The sequence below is a fragment of the Haematobia irritans genome, chromosome 3, assembly GCF_050003625.1.
Source record: "Haematobia irritans isolate KBUSLIRL chromosome 3, ASM5000362v1, whole genome shotgun sequence".
Classification (NCBI taxonomy): Eukaryota; Metazoa; Arthropoda; class Insecta; order Diptera; family Muscidae; genus Haematobia; species Haematobia irritans.
Genome location: NC_134399.1, coordinates 94,189,202 through 94,211,687, shown reverse-complemented (window position 1 = coordinate 94,211,687; position 22,486 = coordinate 94,189,202). Strand labels below are relative to the sequence as shown.

Sequence of the window (22,486 nt, the reverse complement as noted above, 5' to 3'; positions counted from 1 at the left end):
CTTAGCCCAAAAATTTTTTCTTTCATGTTATGATACCCATTTTTAATTGAAATCAATTAATTATAAGGACAATACGACTTCATTGAAAAGTTTATCGACTTTTGTACAAGGTAAAAACTTTATATTAGAGAAATGCGTCTTCTATGCTAAGAAAAATTTGCATTCGTATTTTAAAGACATGAAATCTTTGACCTCACGACAATATTTTTTTCAGTGTGGGTGTAAATCGGCGGAAAGATATATATGGGAGCTATATCCAAATCTGAGACGATTTCAACCAAATTGAACATACATAAAAGAAATCACTATTCTATTCTGACCTAAAACACATACTTGTACAAGATTTGAAGTCGATTGAATTAAAATTGTGACCTAAACTTTTATTGCAAAAATGTGTTCACAGACAGATGGTCCTGGCTAGATCGACTCAGGGGCACTAATGTCGAAGACACCATGTGTCTATCTAGTCTCCTTCTGGGTGTAGCACACATATGCTCTAACTTGTAATACCCTGTTCCACAGTGTGGCGCAGGGTTTAAAACAGAAAAATATATTTAATATATTTAATAAAAATATATTTAATAAAATACTCTTTACAAAGCACATATTATAGGTTTTTTTTTGAGGAGAGAGGGGATTAAAATTGAATGCTTGATTTAAGTCAATGTAAAATTCCACTATTTCATATAAATTTATCATAAAATATATACATTGAACTAGTTTCTAGTCCATGGCAATTTCAATACTTTTAAAGGCACATTTTACGCAAAACACCTAGGGCAAAACTTCTATGGTAATACTGCAGAAAAAATTGTTTAAACTAGACCTAATCTCTTAGTAGTAATTCGTAACTAAAACCATTATTTATGATTACAAAACAAACAAAAAATAACTAAGATTTGACAGCAACTTTATACCAAGACCACCCTATAACTATTAATGGAAATGCTACAAAAATTAGTACACTCCATGTGTATACACTTCTGTTTACATGATCACAAATAGAGTCGTTAAATTATATGACAAAAATTCATTGAATAATTATTATTAAAATAAATGACGTCGTTGGACATCCCATAAATCACACCATAGGAAATTGCTGTACTAGACGTACTGCACAAAAACCAAAAAAAAAAAAACACTGGTAAAGTGATCTGAACTGCAGCTAAACATAATGGAAACATGTAGTGGCGTCGGCGTACAAGTGGTAGTTGTTTTTTTTTATTTAATTTAAAATAATTACATGGCTTATGGTGATTATGGGCAATTATTATGTAATGGTATCTAAAAAAACAAACAAAACTGAATGCAAAAAATTCAATCGAAATCCTGAAAAACATTATGATAAGCCGTCAACAGTTGGGTACACCGACTTATATGTGCTGTCATTGGAAAGGAGAAAAATATTGAATTATTTACTGGGAGAAAGGAAAGAAGTAAAATATGTCTTTTAGATAATAGGGAAAACACAAGTCGAAGTATAATTTTTGTAATCTTTATATTCGAATTTTGATGAAGTCGAAAATCGACACAATGTTTCTTGCAGGCAAAACATTGTGCGTCAAAGAGCGTTGAAAGCGTCAACGGCTGTTATATATAAATATTTATTTGCTTTTAAATATATAACTTTAAATACACAGAAAAAAATTCACGAAATTTTTTCCAATTAAATTCTTAATTGAGTTTTAAACAAGTATATACAGCAGTAAGTTCGGCCAGACCGAATCTTAAATTCCCACCACCATGAATCAAATATAACAGTTACCTTTGAAAACTCTTCGTCGTAGAGTGTTACTTGATAATATATAGCGGTATAGAATGATAATAAATAGGAATGGTTAAATAATAGGTTACGTGGCAGCCCGAAGTATCAGGCTCACTTAGACTATTCAGTCCATTGTGATACCACATTGGTGAACTTCTCTCTTATCACTGAGTGCTGCCAGATTCGATGTTAAGCTCAATGACAAGGGACCTCCTTTTTATAGCCGAGTTCGAACGGCGTTTCACATTGCAGTGAAACCACTTAGAGAAGCTTTGAAACCCTCAGAAATGTCACCAGCATTACTGAGGTGGGATAATCCACCGCTGAAAAACTTTTTGGTGTTCGGTCGAAGCAGAAATCGAACCCACGACCTTGTGTATGCAAGGCGGGCATGCTAACCATTGTACCACGGTTAAATAATGCCCTGATTTGAAATGTAAAATCTATAGATTTGGAAATTTTACTTACAATTTCAAGCAATTTTCATGGTCAGTGCGCCTTCTATACCCTCATGAAGTGAAATAGGTCTATATGGAGGCCTTGCCAAATGGATCGATAAAAACTAAACCAGTACAATTTCAGGCAATCGGAACTACTGTTTATATAAGCCCTAGGAGTTAAATCAGGAAATCAGTCTATATGGGTGCTATGTCAAAAATATGCACCGATACACAAAATTCACCACACCTAGTTGGGGTTCTGAAAAACCTACATTTTAAGACCCCAAATCGGAGGGCGGGTTTATTAAAATATCGATATATTAAAATCTATATTGATTCACAATTTATTCGGAACACCTATTTATGATCTTCAAAAACCTCTAGATTTAAAATTTGGCCCTAAATAACTATAGATTTCCAATTTCAGGAAAGTCGGTTTCTTGAAGCTCCAGAAATAAAATTGGGAGATCGGGCTACATGGGGGCTATACCAAAACATGGACCGATGGGCACCATTTTCGGCACACTTATTTATTTTTAGGACCATAAAAAAGTGTGCCGAAAATGGTGCCTCTATGTTTCCAATTGCAGGCAAATCGGAGAGAAAATACGGTTCCTAGAAACCCAAGATCCAAATCGGGGGGTCGGTTTATATGGGGGCTATACCAAAACCTGGATCGATATAGCCCATCTCCGAACATGCTTGGAGACAAAAAAGAGTTTGTGCAGAAATTAAGCAAGATAGCTTTATTATTTAAGGCTGTACCGTGATTACAACAGACTCCAGGCAGACAGACGGACATCGTTATATCGTCTTAGAATTTCTCCCTGATCAAGAATATAAATACTTTATATAGTCGGAAATCGATATTTCGATGTGTTACAAACTGAATGAAAAACTTAAGAACACAGATTCAAATTTCACCAACGTCAATTTTTTTAGCAAATATTTTTTTCAAAAGATTGTATTTTATGTTGTACATAACATTTATTTTGTTTTTTCGTATCAATACAAAATTAAATTAAATTCTCGTTATTTGCAAAACCTTCTCAAAAGAACTTCCATGGAAGTGAGAAATTCAACAGGCACATGTTCGATTCACCGCCGAGTAACTTTTTTTTTCTCCCTTTTAATTGTCTAAAATTTAAATATTGACTTTAAACCGCCAAATGGAGTATTTTCTAAGACTTGTTCAAAAAAAAAAAAAAAATCATTGAAGTAGGGTTTCCATATGGATAATTTTCAAAAGAGAACTTTCGCCTTAAAAAGAGAACATTTTAACTAAAAAAGAGTTTACAATAAAAAAATCTTTATTAAATAATTAATAATTTTATTGATGTTAAAATTCAAATAATAATAGTTTCTAATGATAAAAACAACGAAATAACGAAACGAAATAAATAAAATTCCATCAATCTAGGATTTTTTTTTTTTTGAAATAGAGTACATAAAGAGCACTGTTGGACATAAAAATACGGCACCAAAAAAAGAGAGTGAACAAAAAGATACGAACACAAAAAGAGAACATGTTCTCTTTAAAAGAGATGTAATGGACAGCCTACATTGAAGGTGGAAAGAAATTGATGGGGGATCCTGGAATGTTCTTCAAAAGAAATGTTTGTTAAACAACTTCCAATTTTTTTTTTTTTGCTGGGATGTAGTCGTACATCGCGACGTATAATCGTTGCTAAATTTGTTACTCATACGCCACAGGTTACTGCACACCGAAAATGTATGTCGACTCTTTACAATTTTGTGAAAATCGTATCATTTCCAATTTGTGATTTTACTTTATTGAAGGCTACAGCCTTCAATAATAGCGCTATCGTCCTGAAATTTGACACAGACTTGTTTTTGTTTGCAGGCAGGTTCGAAGATGGGAAGTTTTCATATAGTCCCCATATAAACCGACCTCCCGATTTGGGGTATTGGGCTTATAAAAACCGTAGTTTTTATCTAATTTGCATGAAATTGGAAATCTAGAGGTATTTTCAGGACTATAAAAAGGTGAGCCGAAAATGGTGCCAATCGGTCCATGTTTTGATATAGCCGCCATATAGACCGATATACCTATTTTGTTTCTTGGCTGTGTATTTTGATATTTTCTATCCGCTTTGCCTGAAATTTGATATTTAGAGGTATTCTAGGACCAAAAATAGGTGTGACGTATCGGTCCATCTTTTCGTATAGCCACCATATAGATCGATCTCCCGATTTTACTTCCCGGAATTCTGGAAACTGTATTTACTATCCGATTTGCCTGAAATTGGAAATCAAGAGGTATTTTAGGACCACAAACAGGTATGGCGAAAATGGGGCGTATCGGTCCATCTTTTGGTATAGCCCCCATATAGACCGATCTCCCGATTTTATTTCTTGGGCTTCTAGAAACTTTATTTACTATCCGATTTGCCTGAAATTGCCGAAAATGGAATGTATCGGTCGATGTTTTGGTGTAGCCCCCATATAGACTGAGCTCCCAACTATACTTCTTAGATTTCTAGAATTCGTAGTTTTTACCTAATTTTTCTGAAATTGGAATTCCAGAGGTAACATATTTGAGGACCATTAAGAGGTGTGTCGAAAATGGTGAGTATTGGTCCATCTTTTTGGTATAGCCCCCATACAGACCTACATCCCGAATTTATTTCTAGAACTTCTAGAATCCGACTGACCACAAAAAGGTCAGCTGAATATGGTGTGCGTCGACCCATGGTTTGGTATAGCCTCCACATAGACCGATCTCCCGATCGGTCTATGTGGAGGCAACTACTTGTGCCAAGTTTCAAGTCGATAGCTTGTTTCGTTCGGAAGTTAGCGTGATTTCAACAGACGTACGGACATGCTCAGATCGACTCAGAATTTCACCACGACCCAGAATATATAAACTTTATGGGGTCTTAGAGCAATATTTCGATGTGTTAAAAACGGAATGACAAAGTTAATATACCCCCATCCTATGGTGGAGGGTATAAAAACAAATACGACTTCATTAAGATTAGTTATAATTAAGGGGATGGTCTGTTCGAAATAAACATTCTTTTCACAAAAATCAATATTTGACGTTTGTAAAAATGGTATAATCCGTTCCAAACATTTTTATAAAGTATGGTATTCCTAAAATTCCAATATGCACATTTCAAACACAACAAGGAAAACAAAGAGGTAGGATGACAGAAACCAAGAAATGAGGGAATCCATCAAATCTCTGAAAAAAGGTATTCAAAGGCAGTGTACCTACCAAAAATTTACCAAATGTTATTAAATCGCATTTTTTAATTAATATTGAATTTATCGATAAACAAATTTGTCAACATTTGATTTCTCTAAAAAATTTTGTCAAAATTTTATTTCTATATGTTGCAAAGTGCGTAATATGATCAATACAATTCTGTCCATAAAACTACGTTTAGCTTATTGAAATCCGCTTATGTGCAAAAAGTCCAAAGCCACGATATATTTCTTAAATGTCAATACTCTTGAAAGTAGCTCCAATTTAATTTGTTACGCTATAAATTATTGTATACAATTTGTTTTTATTGCTCACAACCAAATAGAGCAAGAAGTTTCAATTACAAAAATAACACCCGCAAAATAAGTAAAAAACGAAAAACTCCAACACCAGATTCAATGAATTTGTCAGATTTATTTAATTGGCCATTTTTTTAAAGCAAACAGAAAATCAATTTACGTGCTTTGATTTCATTTAGTAATAGTATGGGATTGTTCAATGTCATTTTGCAAATAAAATTGGATCCGTTTTCACGCCGATGACTATTTATATGGTATATTGAAATTACTATAAAAAAATGTGACGGGTCAAAAAAATTACAGAAGCGCTACCGCTAGTTTCATCTTCAAAAATATGTGTAAAGGGGCGTCTTAAGATGTTGCGTTGCATATCAGTTACCCAATATATGGGGTTACATCAAAAATATGGCCAGTTTATAATATCATCCTTAGTCACAGACATTTTGCCGATGTTTTAAAAAAGACGCATTGCGCCAGAAAGGTTGCAAAATGCCACTAAAGTCTTGGCGCTTTTGTGCGGAGCTGTTAAGATCCGACTCACTGCTATAAATGTGAAATACCAATTTGGTCCCCGGCATTGGCTTCATTTCGACCCACAACGTCTAAGATTTCCAGTTAAACATTGGATATATTATGGGTCAAAGAATTTACATTTAAATCCATAAAAATATATAAGTTTCGAGGCGGATGAATTTAGTTTACAGTACAAGCTAAAGTAAATTCAGATATATTCGGTTCGGTTTCGGCCCGGCCAAAGAGCTCTATCATATACAACAATACCTTTCACATATTAAAAAAAAACAACACAAGTAAGGAAAGTCTAAAGTCGGGCGGGGCCGACTGTATTATACCCTGCACCACTTTGTAGATCTAAATTTTCGATAACATATCACATCCGTCAAATGTGTTGAGGGCTATATATAAAGGTTTGTCCCAAATACATACATTTAAATATCACTCGGTCTGGACAGAATTTGATAGACTTCCACAAAATCTATAGAATCAAAATTTAAGTCGGCTAATGCACTAGGGTGGAACACAATGTTAGTAAAAAACAAGTAAGTAATGTCTAAAGTCGGGCGGGGCCGACTATATTATACCCTGCACCACTTTGTAGATCTAAATGTTCGATACCATATAACATCCGTCAAATGTGTTGGGGGCTATATATAAAGGTTTGTCCCAAATACATACATTTAAATATCACTCGATCTGAACAGAATTTGATAGACTTCTACAAACTCTATAGACTCAAAATTTAAGTCGGCTTATGCACTAGGGTGGAACACAATGTTAGTAAAAAAAAATATGGGAAACATTTAAATCTGAAGCAATTTTAAGGAAACTTCGTAAAAGTTTATTTATTATTTAGCGCTCGACATATATGTATTAGAAGTTTAGGAATATTAGAGTAATTTTTACAACTTTTCGACTACGCAGAGGCGATTTTACAAGGAAAATGCTGGTATTTTGACCATTTTTGTCGAAATTATATAATCTGAACCGATTTCAACCAAATTTGGCACGCATAGCTACTATGGCAATTCTACTCCCTGTGCACAATTTAAACTAAATCGGAGTTAAAAATTGGCATCTGTGGTCATATGAGTGTAAATTGGGCGAAAGCTATGTATGGGAGATATATCTAAATCTGAAACGATGTCAACCAAATTTGGCACGCATAGCTACAATGCTAATTCTACTCCTGTGCAAAATTTCAACTAAATCGGAGTAAAAAATTGGCCTCTGTGGTCATATGAGTGTAAATCGGGCGAATGCTATATATGGGAGATATATCTAAATCTGAACCGATCTCAACCAAATTTGGCACGCATAGCTACAATGCTAATTCTACTCCCTGTGCAAAATTTCAATTAAATCGGAGTAAAAGATTGGCCACTGTGGTCATATGAGTGTAAATCGGGCGAACGATATATATGGGACCTATATCTAAATCTGAACCGATCGCAATAAAATTTGGCACACTCTACTAAACTACTAATTGTACTCCTAGTGCAAAATTTCAACCAAATTGGGGTAAAACTCTGGCTTCTGGGGCCATATAAATCCATATCGGGCGAAAGATATATACGGGAGCTATATCTAAATCTGAACCGATTTCTTCCAAAATCAACAGGGTTCTATTCTGAGCCAAAACGCATACTTGTGCCAAATTCGAAGTCGATTGGACTAAAACTGCGACCAAGACTTTGATTACAAAAACGTGTTCATAGACAGACGGACATGGCTATATCGACTCAGGAGCCCACCCTGAGCATTTTTGCCAAAGACACCATCACCCTTATTCCTGAAGTCGCCCTCGCCGTCGCTTTTTGTCGCTTTTCCTCTGTCGCCACTAATTGGTATTCCGTTCGTCGATATAATCTGGTATCGAAGAAAATCGATATTCCTGGTTCGCTTTTTGTCACCAATGTCGTCGCTTTTTGTCGCCTTTAAATTTACAAGCGGTGAGTTTAGTGTTTAATTTTTGAAGACGTTTTTTAGACTTTATTAATCGAACAATTGAAAAATAAATTTAAAAAATAGAAATTGGTAAGAGGTCAACAATTACAAAAAAAATTGGAAAAAATCAGTATATATAGCAGTTATGATCATCACATTCACATCATAGAAAAGAACACTGTACACTTAAAGTAAACGTGTTGATTTTCAATTCCATTTATTTTTAATAGAAACCCTTCAAGGCCAATGTATTTTATTTAGCACCAAACATAGATAACAAATGTGTCCTTCACGAACTTTGTATATGCCGGATGTTGTTATTGTCCTAATGTAGATATCTAAATCATTTCCCCGAGTCAAATTTATCATTTATTTTGATTTTCCATGTCAAAATTGGATTACAAACAAATAGCATTTTAAACGCAAATAATTAAAATTCAGTTTTGTATATCAGCTGATTGTTTTCTTTCATGATGATCCTTGTGCCATTGATCTAAGCGTCGCCTCCATTTTTATAGTTTTGGAAGCTTTTACTGTCCTTGAATATATATCCACATTTTTTCCACGTCAAATTAATTATTTTTCTTGATTTTCCGACATAGAATTGCGTCGGAAATGAAAATATTTTAAGCCGAAAAAATTAAAATTCATTTTTTTGCACGTCAGCTGATTGTTTTCTAGTGATATCGGCCTTTTATTACCGAGTATTGTAATTGGTACAAAAAGTAATCGTCGTCGTCGCCGTCGCCACTTCACAGGAATACCAATTGAATGACGAGACGACTTAAAAGCGACAGATGACAAAAAGCGACGGCGAGAGCGAGGGCGACTTCAGGAATAAGGGTGCATATGTCTATCTCGTCTCCTTCTGGGTGTTGCAAACATATGCACTAACTTATAATACTCTGTTCCACAGTGTGGCGCAGGGTATAAATATAATCGCTTAAGGCTTTAGATGTGCTCAATAGTATTTTATAGTAACTTACCAACAAGTAATTGTTCAGCTCCATAAACGTGCAATGTTGTGGTTGTGACCAGAAGGCAAATTATAGCCTTAAAACGTTTCTGTGCTGCCATGATTTATTCGAATTTAAACATGAGGTTACGTATCATCAAAATGAGGCGACTTTTTAATTTCGAAATTATTCTTAGTTATTCAATTTTGAATTTTCGTTAATATACATGAATAACTCAATGATTATATTTTCCAATAATTTCGCTTGTGATGATAAATATTATCCATTATCAATCAGTTTATACGATTTATACATAATTTTTATTAACATTGCTCTCAAGACATTTTGTATTGAATCAGAAATTACGAAAATGTGATGGTGAATTCACACATATATCTGAAAGTAGAAAAAATACGAAATAGATTTTAAATAAAAAAAAATATAATTTTCAATGTTTAAAAATGTTGTGTTAGACAAAAATTCCATTATATTTTATTGATAAAATTTTAACTTTAATTTTATTAATATTAATTTTTGTGTGTTTTTACGAAAATTTTCTACACATGACACAATCAAACCTATTACACATACATGATATTTTTTTTATTCATAGCATTTGTGTCTGATTCTATTTCAAATTAAATTTATACGTAAAGATGTTCAAGCGTAAAGGTGGAATTACATACCATCCGATCATGCGTACGTACGTTATATGCTATTGTCAAAAAAGAAACTAATGTGGGAACTACTATTGTTTGAGTTACACGACAAAGTATCGGATGCATATGACACATGAATCTGACGAATTTTTAAAGGTAGAATTACATACTATGCGGTGCGTGCGTACGTTTGTATTCAAATGCGTTTCTTCAATTGATTTACACAGCATGCGTCGGAACACCAATAAATTTGCTGATTATATTTCACGCGTTTTTTAAAGTATAAGGTTTTTAACTTCCTCAATAATTCCTCGTATATATTTTAGATTGTTTTTCGTTTGTTGATTTGTTTACATGTTGTCAACGCACTCGATGCATTGAAAAGTGTACTATCATTTCTGTGATTGAAGACATTTCAATTAAAAATTTAATTGGATCAATAAATTTCGTGATTGAATCAGAAAAAATTTGTTTATGTGTATCAAACATCATGGTCAATTAAAAAATTAATTAATCCAATCAAAAACAAGTAAGTAAAGTCTTAAGTCGGGCGAGGCCGACTATATTATACCCTTTACCACTATGTATCTCATTGATTTTTAGAAGATTATTTGGGCCTAATTCTAATAAATAAATATTTTCTTCAAAGACGAAGTCATATTTTTTCTACGGAAAAAACTTTCTAAGAGAAAGATTTATTGTAAGCGCTAACCTAACATCAAGAAATTTCAAATTAAATGTTATGCTAAATTTTTATATTTTTTCATTTTATTAACAATAAATCTTTCAATTCCATTCATATTGGAATAACACATAAATAAGATAATAAAAAAAATTAAATGGTTATATTTAAATCAATTATAATATTGACATTTTAATAGGGTTCGCTTTTATTTATTGCCACTATCAACAAACCAATTGAAACAAATAACTTTGAATAAAAAACATCATAAAACCAAAACCAATTAATTTATTTGGAAGACATTATTTAATAAAATTCGAAAACTTAATAAATGGCATACACATAAGTTCTATGCTTATAGAAAACAACCCATTACTCGTACACTAGCTTACAACTATGAAAGCATAAGAGTGTTTATAACTGAAAAAATAAAGAGGAAAGGTGGGGCAATTATCTATTTTTCGTATTTATTTGTTTTTTAGCAAAGTAAGAGACAAGAAATATGGATCAGAACCAATAAAAAATTATATTTTTCATATGTAAATTCAACAAGTATATGCAGCAGTAAGTTCCGAATCTTAAATATCCACCACCATGAATCAAATATTATAGTTTCCTTTTAACATTTCAGGGGGGTTTGATGACAGATCAAGCAGAGCAGTTCAACCAGTACACTTTCCGAAGATAAATTTAAAGATTTTACCTCTGAAGACAATATCAGATTCTGGATTTATAAGAACCATTTTTGTTTGAGTTTTAGAGGAATCATTAACATCTCTTGTAAGTGTGCGAAAAAATTATAAAATAACGTTTGAAATCTTAAATCTGTAGATTTTCACCCGAGAAGTAAAATCTAGAAATTTTACATTGAGTTTCAAGGAATTTTCATGATCAGTGCGCCCTCAAAAAGTAAAATCTATATGGAGGCCTTACCAAATGGACCGATAAAAACTTAATCCGATACACGTTTTTGTGAGTCTAAAATACCAGAATATTTACAATTCCATGCAAATTGGATAAAAACTGCGGATTCTAGAAGCCCAAGAAGTAAAATCGGGAGATCGGTCTATATGGGGGCTATACCAAAACATGAACCGATACTCACCATTTTGGCACACCTCTTTATGGTCCGAAAAAACCTCTAGATTTCCAATTTCAGGCAAATTGGATAAAAACTACGGTTTCTAAAAGCCCAAGAAGTAAAATAGGGAGATCAGTCTATATGGGCTATACCAAAACATGGACCGATACTCAATATTTTTGGCACACCTTTTTATGGTCATAAAATACTTCTAGATTTCAAATTTCAGGCAAATTGGATAAAAACTAAAACGGTCTAACAAAGAAAAACACATTTTTTTGTTAAAATTCGTTTTTGTTATTTAACATAGTTCCCTTCAAGAGCGATAAAACGATTATAACGACCTTCCAATTTGTTGATACCATTTTGGTAGTACTCCTTCGGTTTTGCCTCAAAATAGGCCTTAGTTTCGGCGATCACCTCTTCATTGCAGCCAAATTTTTTCCATGTGAACATCCTTTTGAGGTCTGAGAACAAGAAAAGTCGCTGGGGGCCAGATTTGGAGACTACGGTGGGTGGTGAAGCAATTCGAAGCCCAATTCATGAATTTTTGCCATCGTTCTCAATGACTTGTGGCACGGTGCGTTGTCTTGGTGGAACAACACTTTTTTCTTCTTCATATGGGGCCGTTTTGCCGCGATTTCGACCTTCAAACGCTCCAATAACGCCATATAATAGTCACTGTTGATGGTTTTTCCCTTCTCAAGATAATCGATAAAAATTATTCCATGCCGTCACCGTCCTCCGTGCTCATTTCACCACGCTTGAATTTTGCATACCAATCAATTATTGTTGATTTCCCTGGGGCAGAGTCCGGAATCTGATTATCAAGCCAAGTTTTTGCTTCCACCGTATTTTTCCCTTCAGAAAACAGTATTTTATCAAAACACGAAATTCCTTTTTTCCATTTTTTTTCACAATAACAAAAGTTGCTTCACAACAGACGCTCTATCTCACAAACTACTTGACTTACAGAAGTCACGAATCATTTGATATAAATATGCATTTAATACTAAAAAAAATATGCATTTAATACTAACGACGCCATTTATGTGTCAAACCGGGGACTTATCAGCCAACCTGTTATAAGCCCAATACTCCAAATCGGGAGGTCGGTTTATATGGGGACTATATCAAAACCTGGACCGATATAGCCCATCTTCGAACTTGACCTGCCTGCAGACAAAAGACGAGTATGTGCAAAATTTCAGCATGAATGCTTCATTATTGAAGACTGTAGCGTGATTACAACAGACAGACAGACAGCCAGACGGACAGGGTCATATCGTCTTAGAATTTATCTTTGATCAAGAATATATATACTTTATATAGTCGGAAATCGATATTTCCATGTGTTACAAACGGAATGGCAAACTTATTATACCCCCGTCGCCATTCTATGGAGGTGGGTATAAAAATGGGATTGAACCCATGAATCTTTAAATTCCAGGCAGCCATGCTAACCATTGCACCACAATAGCTACGGTCACCTACAATTAATTCTAAAAAACAAGTATATACGGCCGTAAGTTCGGCCAGGCCGAAGCTTATGTACCCTCCATCATGGATTGCGTAGAAACTTCTTCTAAACACTGCGATCCACAATCGAATTACGTGAGTTGCGGTAACGCTTACCGATGGCAAGGTATTTTAAAACCTCCTAACACCTTCTCCTAAATTGTATGTAAGTCCATACGTCGTATATATTAAATCAAAAAAGATCGATCCAATAAGTATATAATTCAGTTTGACAGAGTAGACATAAAATTTTGACAAAATTTTCTACAGAAATAAAATTTTAACAAAATTTTCTATAGAAATAAACTTTTGACAAAATTTTCTATAGAAATAAAAATTTTGACAAAATTTTCTATAGAAAGAAAATTTAGACAAAAATTTCTACAGAAATAAAATTTTAACAAAATTTTCTATAGAAATAAACTTTTGACAAAATTTTCTATAGAAATAAAATCTTGGTAGATTATTTTTGGCTCTAGTGGCAACCATGATTATGAACCGATATGGACCAATTTTGGTATGGTTCTTAGCGACCATATACTAACACCACGTTCCTAATTTGAACCGGATCGGATGACTTTTGCTCCTCCAAGAGGCTCCGGAGGTCAAATCTGGAGAATGTTTTATATGGGGGCTATATATAATTATGGACCGATATGGACCAATTCTGGCACGGTTGTTAAAGATCATATACTAACACCATGTTCCAAATTACAACCGGATTGGATGAAATTTGCTTCTCTTGGAGACTTCGCAAGCCAAATCTGGGGATCGGTTTATATGGGGGCTATATATAATTATGGACCGATGTGGACCAATTTTTGCATGATTATTAGAGACCATATACCAACACCATGTACCAAATTTCAGCCGGATCGGATGAAATTTTCTTCCCTTTGAGGCTCCGCAAGCCAAATCTGGGGATCGGTTTATATGGGGGCTATATATGTAATTATGGACCGATGTGGACCAATTTTTGCATGGTTGTTAGAGACCATATACCAACACCATGTACCAAATTTCAGCCGGATCGGATGAAATTTGATTCTCTTTTAGGCTCCGCAAGCCAAATCTGGGGATCGGTTTATATGGGGGCTATATATAATTATGGACCGATGTGGACCAATTTTTGCATGATTATTAGAGACCATATACCAACACCATGTACCAAATTTCAGCCGGATCGGATGAAATTTTCTTCCCTTTGAGGCTCCGCAAGCCAAATCTGGGGATCGGTTTATATGGGGGCTATATATAAGTATGGACCGATGTGGATCAATTTTTGCATGGTTGTTATAGACCATATACCAACACCATGTACCAAATTTCAGCCGGATCGAATGAAATTTGATTCTCTTTTAGGCTCCGCAAGCCAAATCTGGGGATCGGTTTATATGGGGGCTATATATAATTAAGGACCGATGTGGACCAATTTTTGCATGGTTGTTAGGGACCATATACCAACACTATGTACCAAATTTCAGCCAGATCGGATGAAATATGCTTCTGTTAGAGGCTCCACAAGCCAAATCTGGGGATCGGTTTATATGGGGGCTATATATAATTATGGACCGATGTGGACCAATTTTTGCATGGTTGTTATAGACCATATACCAACACTATGTACCAAATTTCAGCCAGATCGGATGAAATATGCTTCTGTTAGAGGCTCCACAAGCCAAATCTTAGGGTCCCTTTATATGGGGGCTATACGTAAAAGTGGACCGATATGTCCCATTTTCAATACCATCCGACCTACATCGATAACAACTACTTGTGCCAAGTTTAAAGTCGATAGCTTGTTTCGTTCGGAAGTTAGCGTGATTTCAACAGACGGACGGACGGACGGACGGACGGACGGACGGACGGACATGCTTAGATCGACTCAGAATTTCACCACGACCCAGAATATATATACTTTATGGGGTCTGAGAGCAATATTTCGATGTGTTACAAACGGAATGACAAAGTTAATATACCCCCATCCTATGATGGAGGGTATAATAATAATAACGATTTATTTATCGTTGAAAGATATAAACATGAAATACAGCTACATCAAAAATATCTTCTGTCCTATAAAGCAATTACTATAACAGTCTGCCCATAGTACAAATATATTTTCTATTATATTTTTTCGAGTTTTTGTTTCGACACATTTATCAAGAAATCTTAGTATTCTAATTTTGAATAACGGATTATTAATAATAAAATTTTCAAAAATTCCTAAAATTTTACGTTATTAAATTACAAAAATACTTTGAGAAAATTTTCACTGCATGTTTTCCAATACATAAACCAAAAATTTGTTGTTTAGTGTAGTCCGATATTAATCTGCTGAATTTTTAAAACCATGGCGGTCTAATCTTTGTTCTTCAATTTAGTAATATCCGCTGATTTATGATAATTATTTTGGGTTATTCCATAATTCTAAATTCGTTAGAATTTTAATAAAAATTTGTAGCTAATTTGCTGTTAACTGCGATCATATCGGTGTGGTTAAAAATTTTAGTTTAATACAAAGCTTATTGTCTCAATATATTATATTGCTAATCTTTATTGTTCTTTTTTTTTCAATTTTGTTTTTGTTATTCTTTTGGTTTTTGTTTTCAAATCAATTTAAAATTTAATGATCACCACAAAACGCCAAATGAATTCAATAAGCGCCACTAGTTATCAAATGCTACGATTCAGTCTAGATGTAGTCACAAAACCTGGAAAGGCAACGTTAAGTGGCGCCTGGAATTAAAGCACACACGCAAAAAAATAAGAAATAAACAACTACGAAAATAAATCGCATAATATATTTACAATACAATTTTGAATGATTAAATTGTTAAAAATGACTTATAAGCTAAAATTTGGTAAATGTTTCGTTTTTTATCTAAGCGCCACTAACAAGTATAATTATGATGATCAAGATCGTGATAATCATGATATAAATACTTCCATCTATACATTGAAAAAAAAAACTTGGTCAGTTACAAAAATGTTGTCTCTCCTCTAAAGATTTTGGTAGTGATTCCGAGCCTAAGAAGAGGGGATTATGCATAAAGTCATTAAAGACATCTATTTTTTTCTCTGAATACTCAGATTTATAGTGAAGTTGCATAAAATCATCGTTTTTAAGGACGTTTCAATAATATTCACAACAAAATAACCAAAATTTTTCCAATTAAAAAGTTGATTGAAGTTGAAAATTTTTTCAATTAAGAAATTAGTTAATACAAATAACTTTTTAATCAAGATCGACACATTAAGTTAATTAAGTCAATGATTAAAAATTTTAAGATTTTAACTAAAAAATTAATTGATACAATTAACTTGTTAATTAAACTCGGAAGTGACTTAAAAAAGTGATCGATTTTATAATGTTTAACTAAAAATTTATTTAAAACAATAAATTTTTAAATCGAACTAAAAACACTAAGTCAGTTAAGAAAGTAATTGAAAATAGTTACGTTTTTAATGAAACAATTAATTGAGTTTTGCATTTAACATCAATTAAAATTTTAATTGAATCAATTAAAAAATTAATTGAAATTTTCTGATGACACCAATTAATTTTTTGATCAAGTATTTTTTTTTAATTACCAATTAAAACTGTGATTGATACTATTATTTTCGTATTTGAAGACATTTCAAATAAAAAATTAATTGAATCGCTTAATTTCCTGATTGAATCAGAAAATAAATGTTTATGTGTTGAAGATATATTCCAATTTTTAAGGATAAATTGACCTCAGTTCTACAACATTTTCTTTATTATAGCACGTATGTTACACTGATTTTTTCGCCTTCAATCACGAAATTAATTGGTCCAATTAATTTTACCCTGCGCCACACTGTGGAACAAGGTATTATAAGTTAGTACATATTCGAGGTGTGCGCTTGAGTGAAATTTAACTCACACCCACGCACATTCACGTAGTCAAATATTTATTCACGCACGCTCACGCACGATACGTGTGGTAACCAATCCCACTCACGCATATTCTCGAAATGAAACCCAGTACTCACGCACGAACTACTTTTAAAGACTCACGTTCACGCACGATTCACGACAATTCACGTGACTCACGAAAAATTCAAGAGACTCACGACATTTTCCAACCAGAAATGAGCAAAGGTAACAAAATTCATGAATAGAATACAGTTCGACAGCTAAATCAATTTCAGTTAACATACGAGTAAGAATTAAATCTTTATTTTTTTCGTGAGGGTGATTTTGCAGAAATTTTATTCACGCTCATTCACGAACCGATTTTATTACTCACGCACGCTCACTCACGATATATTTGTGTTAGTCCCATTCACGCACATTCACGAGAGTTGCTTCAGATTTTATTCACGACTCGCGTGAATCACGCGTGTCACGCGCACACCTCTAGTACATATGTCTGCAACACCCAGAAGGAGATGAGATATATATACACATAGTGTCTTTGGCAAAAATGCTCAAGGTGGACCCCTGAGTCGATATAGCCATGTCCGTCTGTCTGTGAACACATTTTTGTGATCGCAATTTTAGTCCAATCGACTTCAAATTTGGCACAAGTATGTGTTTTGAGTCATTCCGTTTGTAACACATCGAAATATCGATTTCCGAATATTCTAAGACGATATAAACATGTCCGTCTGTCTGTTGTAATCACGCTACAGTCTTCAATAATGAAGCAATCGTGCTGAAATTTTGCACAAACTCGTATTTTGTCTTCAGGCAGGTCAAGTTCGAATATGATCCAAGTTTTGATATAGTCCCCATATAAACCGACCTCCGGATTTTGGGTCTTAGGCTTATAGAAACCGTAGTTTTTATTCAATTTGCCTGACATTTTAAATCTAGAGGTAATTTGGGACCATAAAGAGGTGTGCCAAAAATGATGATTATCGGTTCATGTTTTGGTATAGCCCCCATATAGACAGATCTCCCGATTTAACTCCTTGCGTTTCTACAAACCGTAGTTTTTGTCCGATTTGTCAGAAAGTGTAAATACTCGTATACTGGTAGTTTAGACTCACAAAAACGTTTATCGGATTTAGTTTTTATCGGTACATTTGGTAAGGCCTTCATATAGACCGATTTCACTTCTTGAGGGTATAGAAGGCGCACTGATCATGTAAACTGCTTGAAACTGAATGTAAAATTTCCAGATTTTACTTCTCGTAATCATTTAAATAATAAATTTGATTCATGGTGGTGGGTATTTAAGATTCGGCCCGGCCGAACTTACTGCAGTATTTACTTGTTTTTACTAACCTTGTGTTCTACCCCATAGCATTGGCCAACTTAAATTTTAAGTCTAACAAATTTTGTGCAGATCTGATCAGATTTTAATATATCTATATGGGAACAAAAACCTTTATATATAGAACCCAACACATTCGACGGATTTTATATGGTATCGGAAATGTGGATCTACAAAGTGGTGCAGGGTATAATATAGTTGGCCCCGCCCGACTTTAGACTTTCCTTACTTGTTTTTAATTGAAATTTCTTCAATCACAACGTCAATTAAAAATTAAAAGTTTGATTGATACTATTGATTTCTGTAATTGATGTTTGTTTCAATTATCAAATTTGTTGAACCAATTAAACCTTTAATTGAACATTTTTTTAGAATTCAGTTACACCTTTAATTGAAAAAATGTTGGTGAATTAATTTTTTATTATAAATTATTGTGCCATTGTTTTTCCATTAGTATTTAAGATTCGGCCGGTCTTTTGGCCTTATATACTTGTTTTATAAACCATGACCACACAGAAAAACATATCACTAAAATATTTCCAATTAAAAAAAATGATTGAAGTTGAAATTTTTTTCAATAAATAAATTAATTGATACAATCAACTTTTTAATCAAGATAGAAAGATTAAGTTAATTAACCCAGATATGCCGACGGGCTGTTATATTCTGTAGCACACCAACAAGTAGATTAGAAAATGTAAAGCACTGTAAACGCAGAAACATGAACATAACAGGTGTACTACATGTAGTACGGTCGGCTGGGTTAAGTAAATTATTGAACATTTTTTTAATTACAAAATTAATTGATATAATTAAATTTGGAATCAAACACGAAAGACTAAGTCAGTCAAAAAAAGTGATGGATTTTTTTTTTAATTTTAAAATAAAAATCAATTTTTAATCAAACTAAAAACACTTAATTAGATAAGAAAATAATTGAAAGTGACAGGTTGGCTGATAAGCCCCCGGTCTGACACATAGATGGCGTCGCTAGTATTAAATGCATATTATTTTTATATAGTACCAACCTTCAAATGATTCGTGTCAAAATTTGATGTCTGTAAGTCAATTAGTTTGTGAGATAGAGCGTCTCTTGCGTCGCCACAAAAGTAGTGAAAATTTTCTTTTTGGATCCGGAAGTGGTGCAAAATTGGCGCAGAAGCGATGAATTTAACATGGGCTTGTCATAGGACGGATGTCCATCATTTCAACAGCCGGTGCATTTAATTTGCATCACTTTTTAAGGTGTGATGCGAATTCAGTGTTTTGGATATGAATTAAAATTTTTTTTGATATTTTGAAAAATAAATAATTTTTAAATTTTTTATGAGTTTTAATGCATTCTTACGCTTGTGTGGAACGTTTGAATCAAATGTTTTCAAAAATTCGCAATTTTTCTAGAATGGATTTGGCATTTTTTTGCCGCAAAATTTAAATATTTTTTTCTATTTATCAACTCTTAATCTATTTTTAACATATTTGAAACAAAAAATCTTAAATTTTCCATTAAAAATATGAAAAAAGCGAGTTTGACTCAAATTAACTTTCTGTGCAGTTAAAATAAAGAACATCTTTGGGATAACATTTTTGGAAGTGCTTTTAAAGTTGTGCCTTTAGAAGAACTTCCAAATTTTTTTGCAGGGGTGAACCGGGGAAAATATATTTCCATTTTTCTTTCTGTTAACTGGCAGTTAAAGCCTAACGGAGCTACATGAAAATGGGCGTTAGTCAGATAAGAAAGTAATTGAAAGTATTACGATTTTAATTTTGAAAAATTTATGAGTTTCCACATCAATTAAATTTTTAATTGAATCAATCAAAAAATTGGCTTATGGAATCAATTAATTTTTAATCTAGTATTTCATAAAGAAATACTAGAACTGTGATTGGCTCTATCGTTTTCGTGATTGTAGACATTTCAATTAAAAAATTAATTGGATCAATTAATTTCGCGATTGAATCAGAAAAAAATGTTTATGTGCATAAACCATACAGTAATTCTATTTAATTAAGTGTAATCGGTAATTTTTAGATAATATTATACATAATTAGATACATTAACATCTAATTATATCAGATTAGATATAATTATTTGAGACCTGGTCACATCTATTATCATTTTTCAGATGACACCAAATATTTCTAGATACACAGAAAAAAATGCCACTAAAATATTTTCAATTAAAAAGTTAATTGAAGTTGAAAATTTTTTCAATTAATAAATTAATTGATACAATTAACTTTTTAATCATGATAGAAACATTAAGTTAATTAAGCCAATGATAGAAAATTTTAAAATTTTTAATTAAAAAATTAAGTGATACAATTAACTTTTTAATCAAATTCGGAAGACTAATTCAGTTAAAAAAAAGTGATGAAACTTATCTTAAATTTTTAATTAAAAATTTTTTAATTAAAAATTTAAATAAGAACTCTAAATCAATTCAGAAAGTAATTGAAAATAGTTACCTTTTTTAATTAATAAATTAATTGAGTTTTGCAATCAACATCAATTAAATTTTTAATTTAATCAATTAAAAATTTAGTTGAAATTTGCTAATGAAATCAATTAATTTTTTAACCAAGAATTTTTTCTATGCCCAATTAAAACTGTGATTGATACTATCATTTTCGTGATTGAAGACATTTCAATTAAAAAATTAATTGGATCAATTAATTTCGTGATTGAATCAGAAAATTTTTTTTTGTGTGTATACTATGATATCTAAACAAATATAACAGTAAGTATGACAGTTGATCTAAAAATATTTAGACGGATTCACCAATTTTTACCCTTGTAGTTAATTTTCTTATGGTAAACTATGCAGCTTAACGCTGATCTTTGATAATCGAACTCTGATAGAGCATAAAAATGTCTTAAACACAAAAAACGACAAGAATATATTTACGTTGTAGAAAAAACAAGTCATCTATAAATAGATCAATTGTAAATCTCATGTAAAAAATGGCATCTCGTATTTGTCTCTTTGGAAAACCACAGCAAATCATGTTCGAACCATGGGTCATACCACCAAAGCAAGCAATAATGCTTACTTTGCTGATTATTCATGGGAAATAAAAGAGACTACATCGATGAATGCGCGCATACCATGTGGTTGAGTCCAAAGACAAAATCTTAATTTGAAATCAATTGTCTGATTTCATGTCCCATCAATCGAAGACAAATCTTCCATCAGACCCAGACAGATAGATCTTCATTGAACAGCGGCAACATCTGCCATAGTCCCTGATGGTGGATGAGAAATTAATCTCTAATAGATGATGACGACAACTGAAACCAATACAAATGTGATGTTGCGGTTGTGGTTATAATAGCTAACGTATACAGTATTAATAATGGAGTCTCCGGATCTAGTGGAGATGGTGGCCAGTATACCAAACCAGCGTGCTGGATTTGAGCAATACAGACGAGGGAAAAGTTTATTGCAAAAATCGATGGAATTATTGAAGAATTTCAATTACGGCGAATGCATTCTTCTTTCAATAACAATATAATTTTATCTGGATATTTATGGTGGCGCCAATAATTGATTCATATGTGCCATAGCAAGGGGAAAGAAAAAGTGCAGTGTAGCCATGTCTATGGATGGAATTTATTTTGAATGTGGCAAATCAGCATTATGTACTGCACTCAAAAAAGTTTACTTGGATCCAAAGACTTTAAACTTTGGATAGAATTGATTCCGAGCTAAAAATGTGGCTGCTTAAAAAAAATGGAAGTTTTAAAATGATATATATATATATATATATATATCATTAAATCTAGGATTATAAATTACAAATTAGGATAAAGATCTCATTTATCGAATTTCCATTCTGTTGTTTTTTTATATATACTGGGAGGTCTTCTGGTTGCTATAATTTCTAAACTGTTGGTCTGACAAATGTTAGTTACTCAGAAAAAAAAAAAAAACAAAACGAAACAACACAAGAAACGATCCGAAAAGTGAGAGGTATGCCAACAGATTCTTCCTGGTCTTGCTAACTCATCCGCTCTCAATGAGATGGCTGAGCAGTACAATATTCACCTACGAGTAATATGGGTGCCTGGCCATAGGAACATACCGGGGAACTGCGAAGCGGATGAGTTGGCGAGGTTAGGGGCTACCTTACATATTCCA

The 22,486-nt window shown here is 33.0% G+C and overlaps 1 protein-coding gene across 1 annotated transcript in view; it reads right to left on the bottom strand.

Moving 5' to 3' along the window:
• Window positions 1-22,486, bottom strand: part of LOC142230111 (A disintegrin and metalloproteinase with thrombospondin motifs 12-like) — a 124,599-nt gene that overhangs the window by 62,905 nt on the left and 39,208 nt on the right. The window contains exon 3 of the mRNA XM_075300746.1: window positions 9,186-9,551. Within this exon, the coding sequence (XP_075156861.1) occupies window positions 9,186-9,276 (91 nt within the window). The 5' untranslated portion in view covers window positions 9,277-9,551. The remainder of the gene's footprint in view (window positions 1-9,185; window positions 9,552-22,486) is intronic.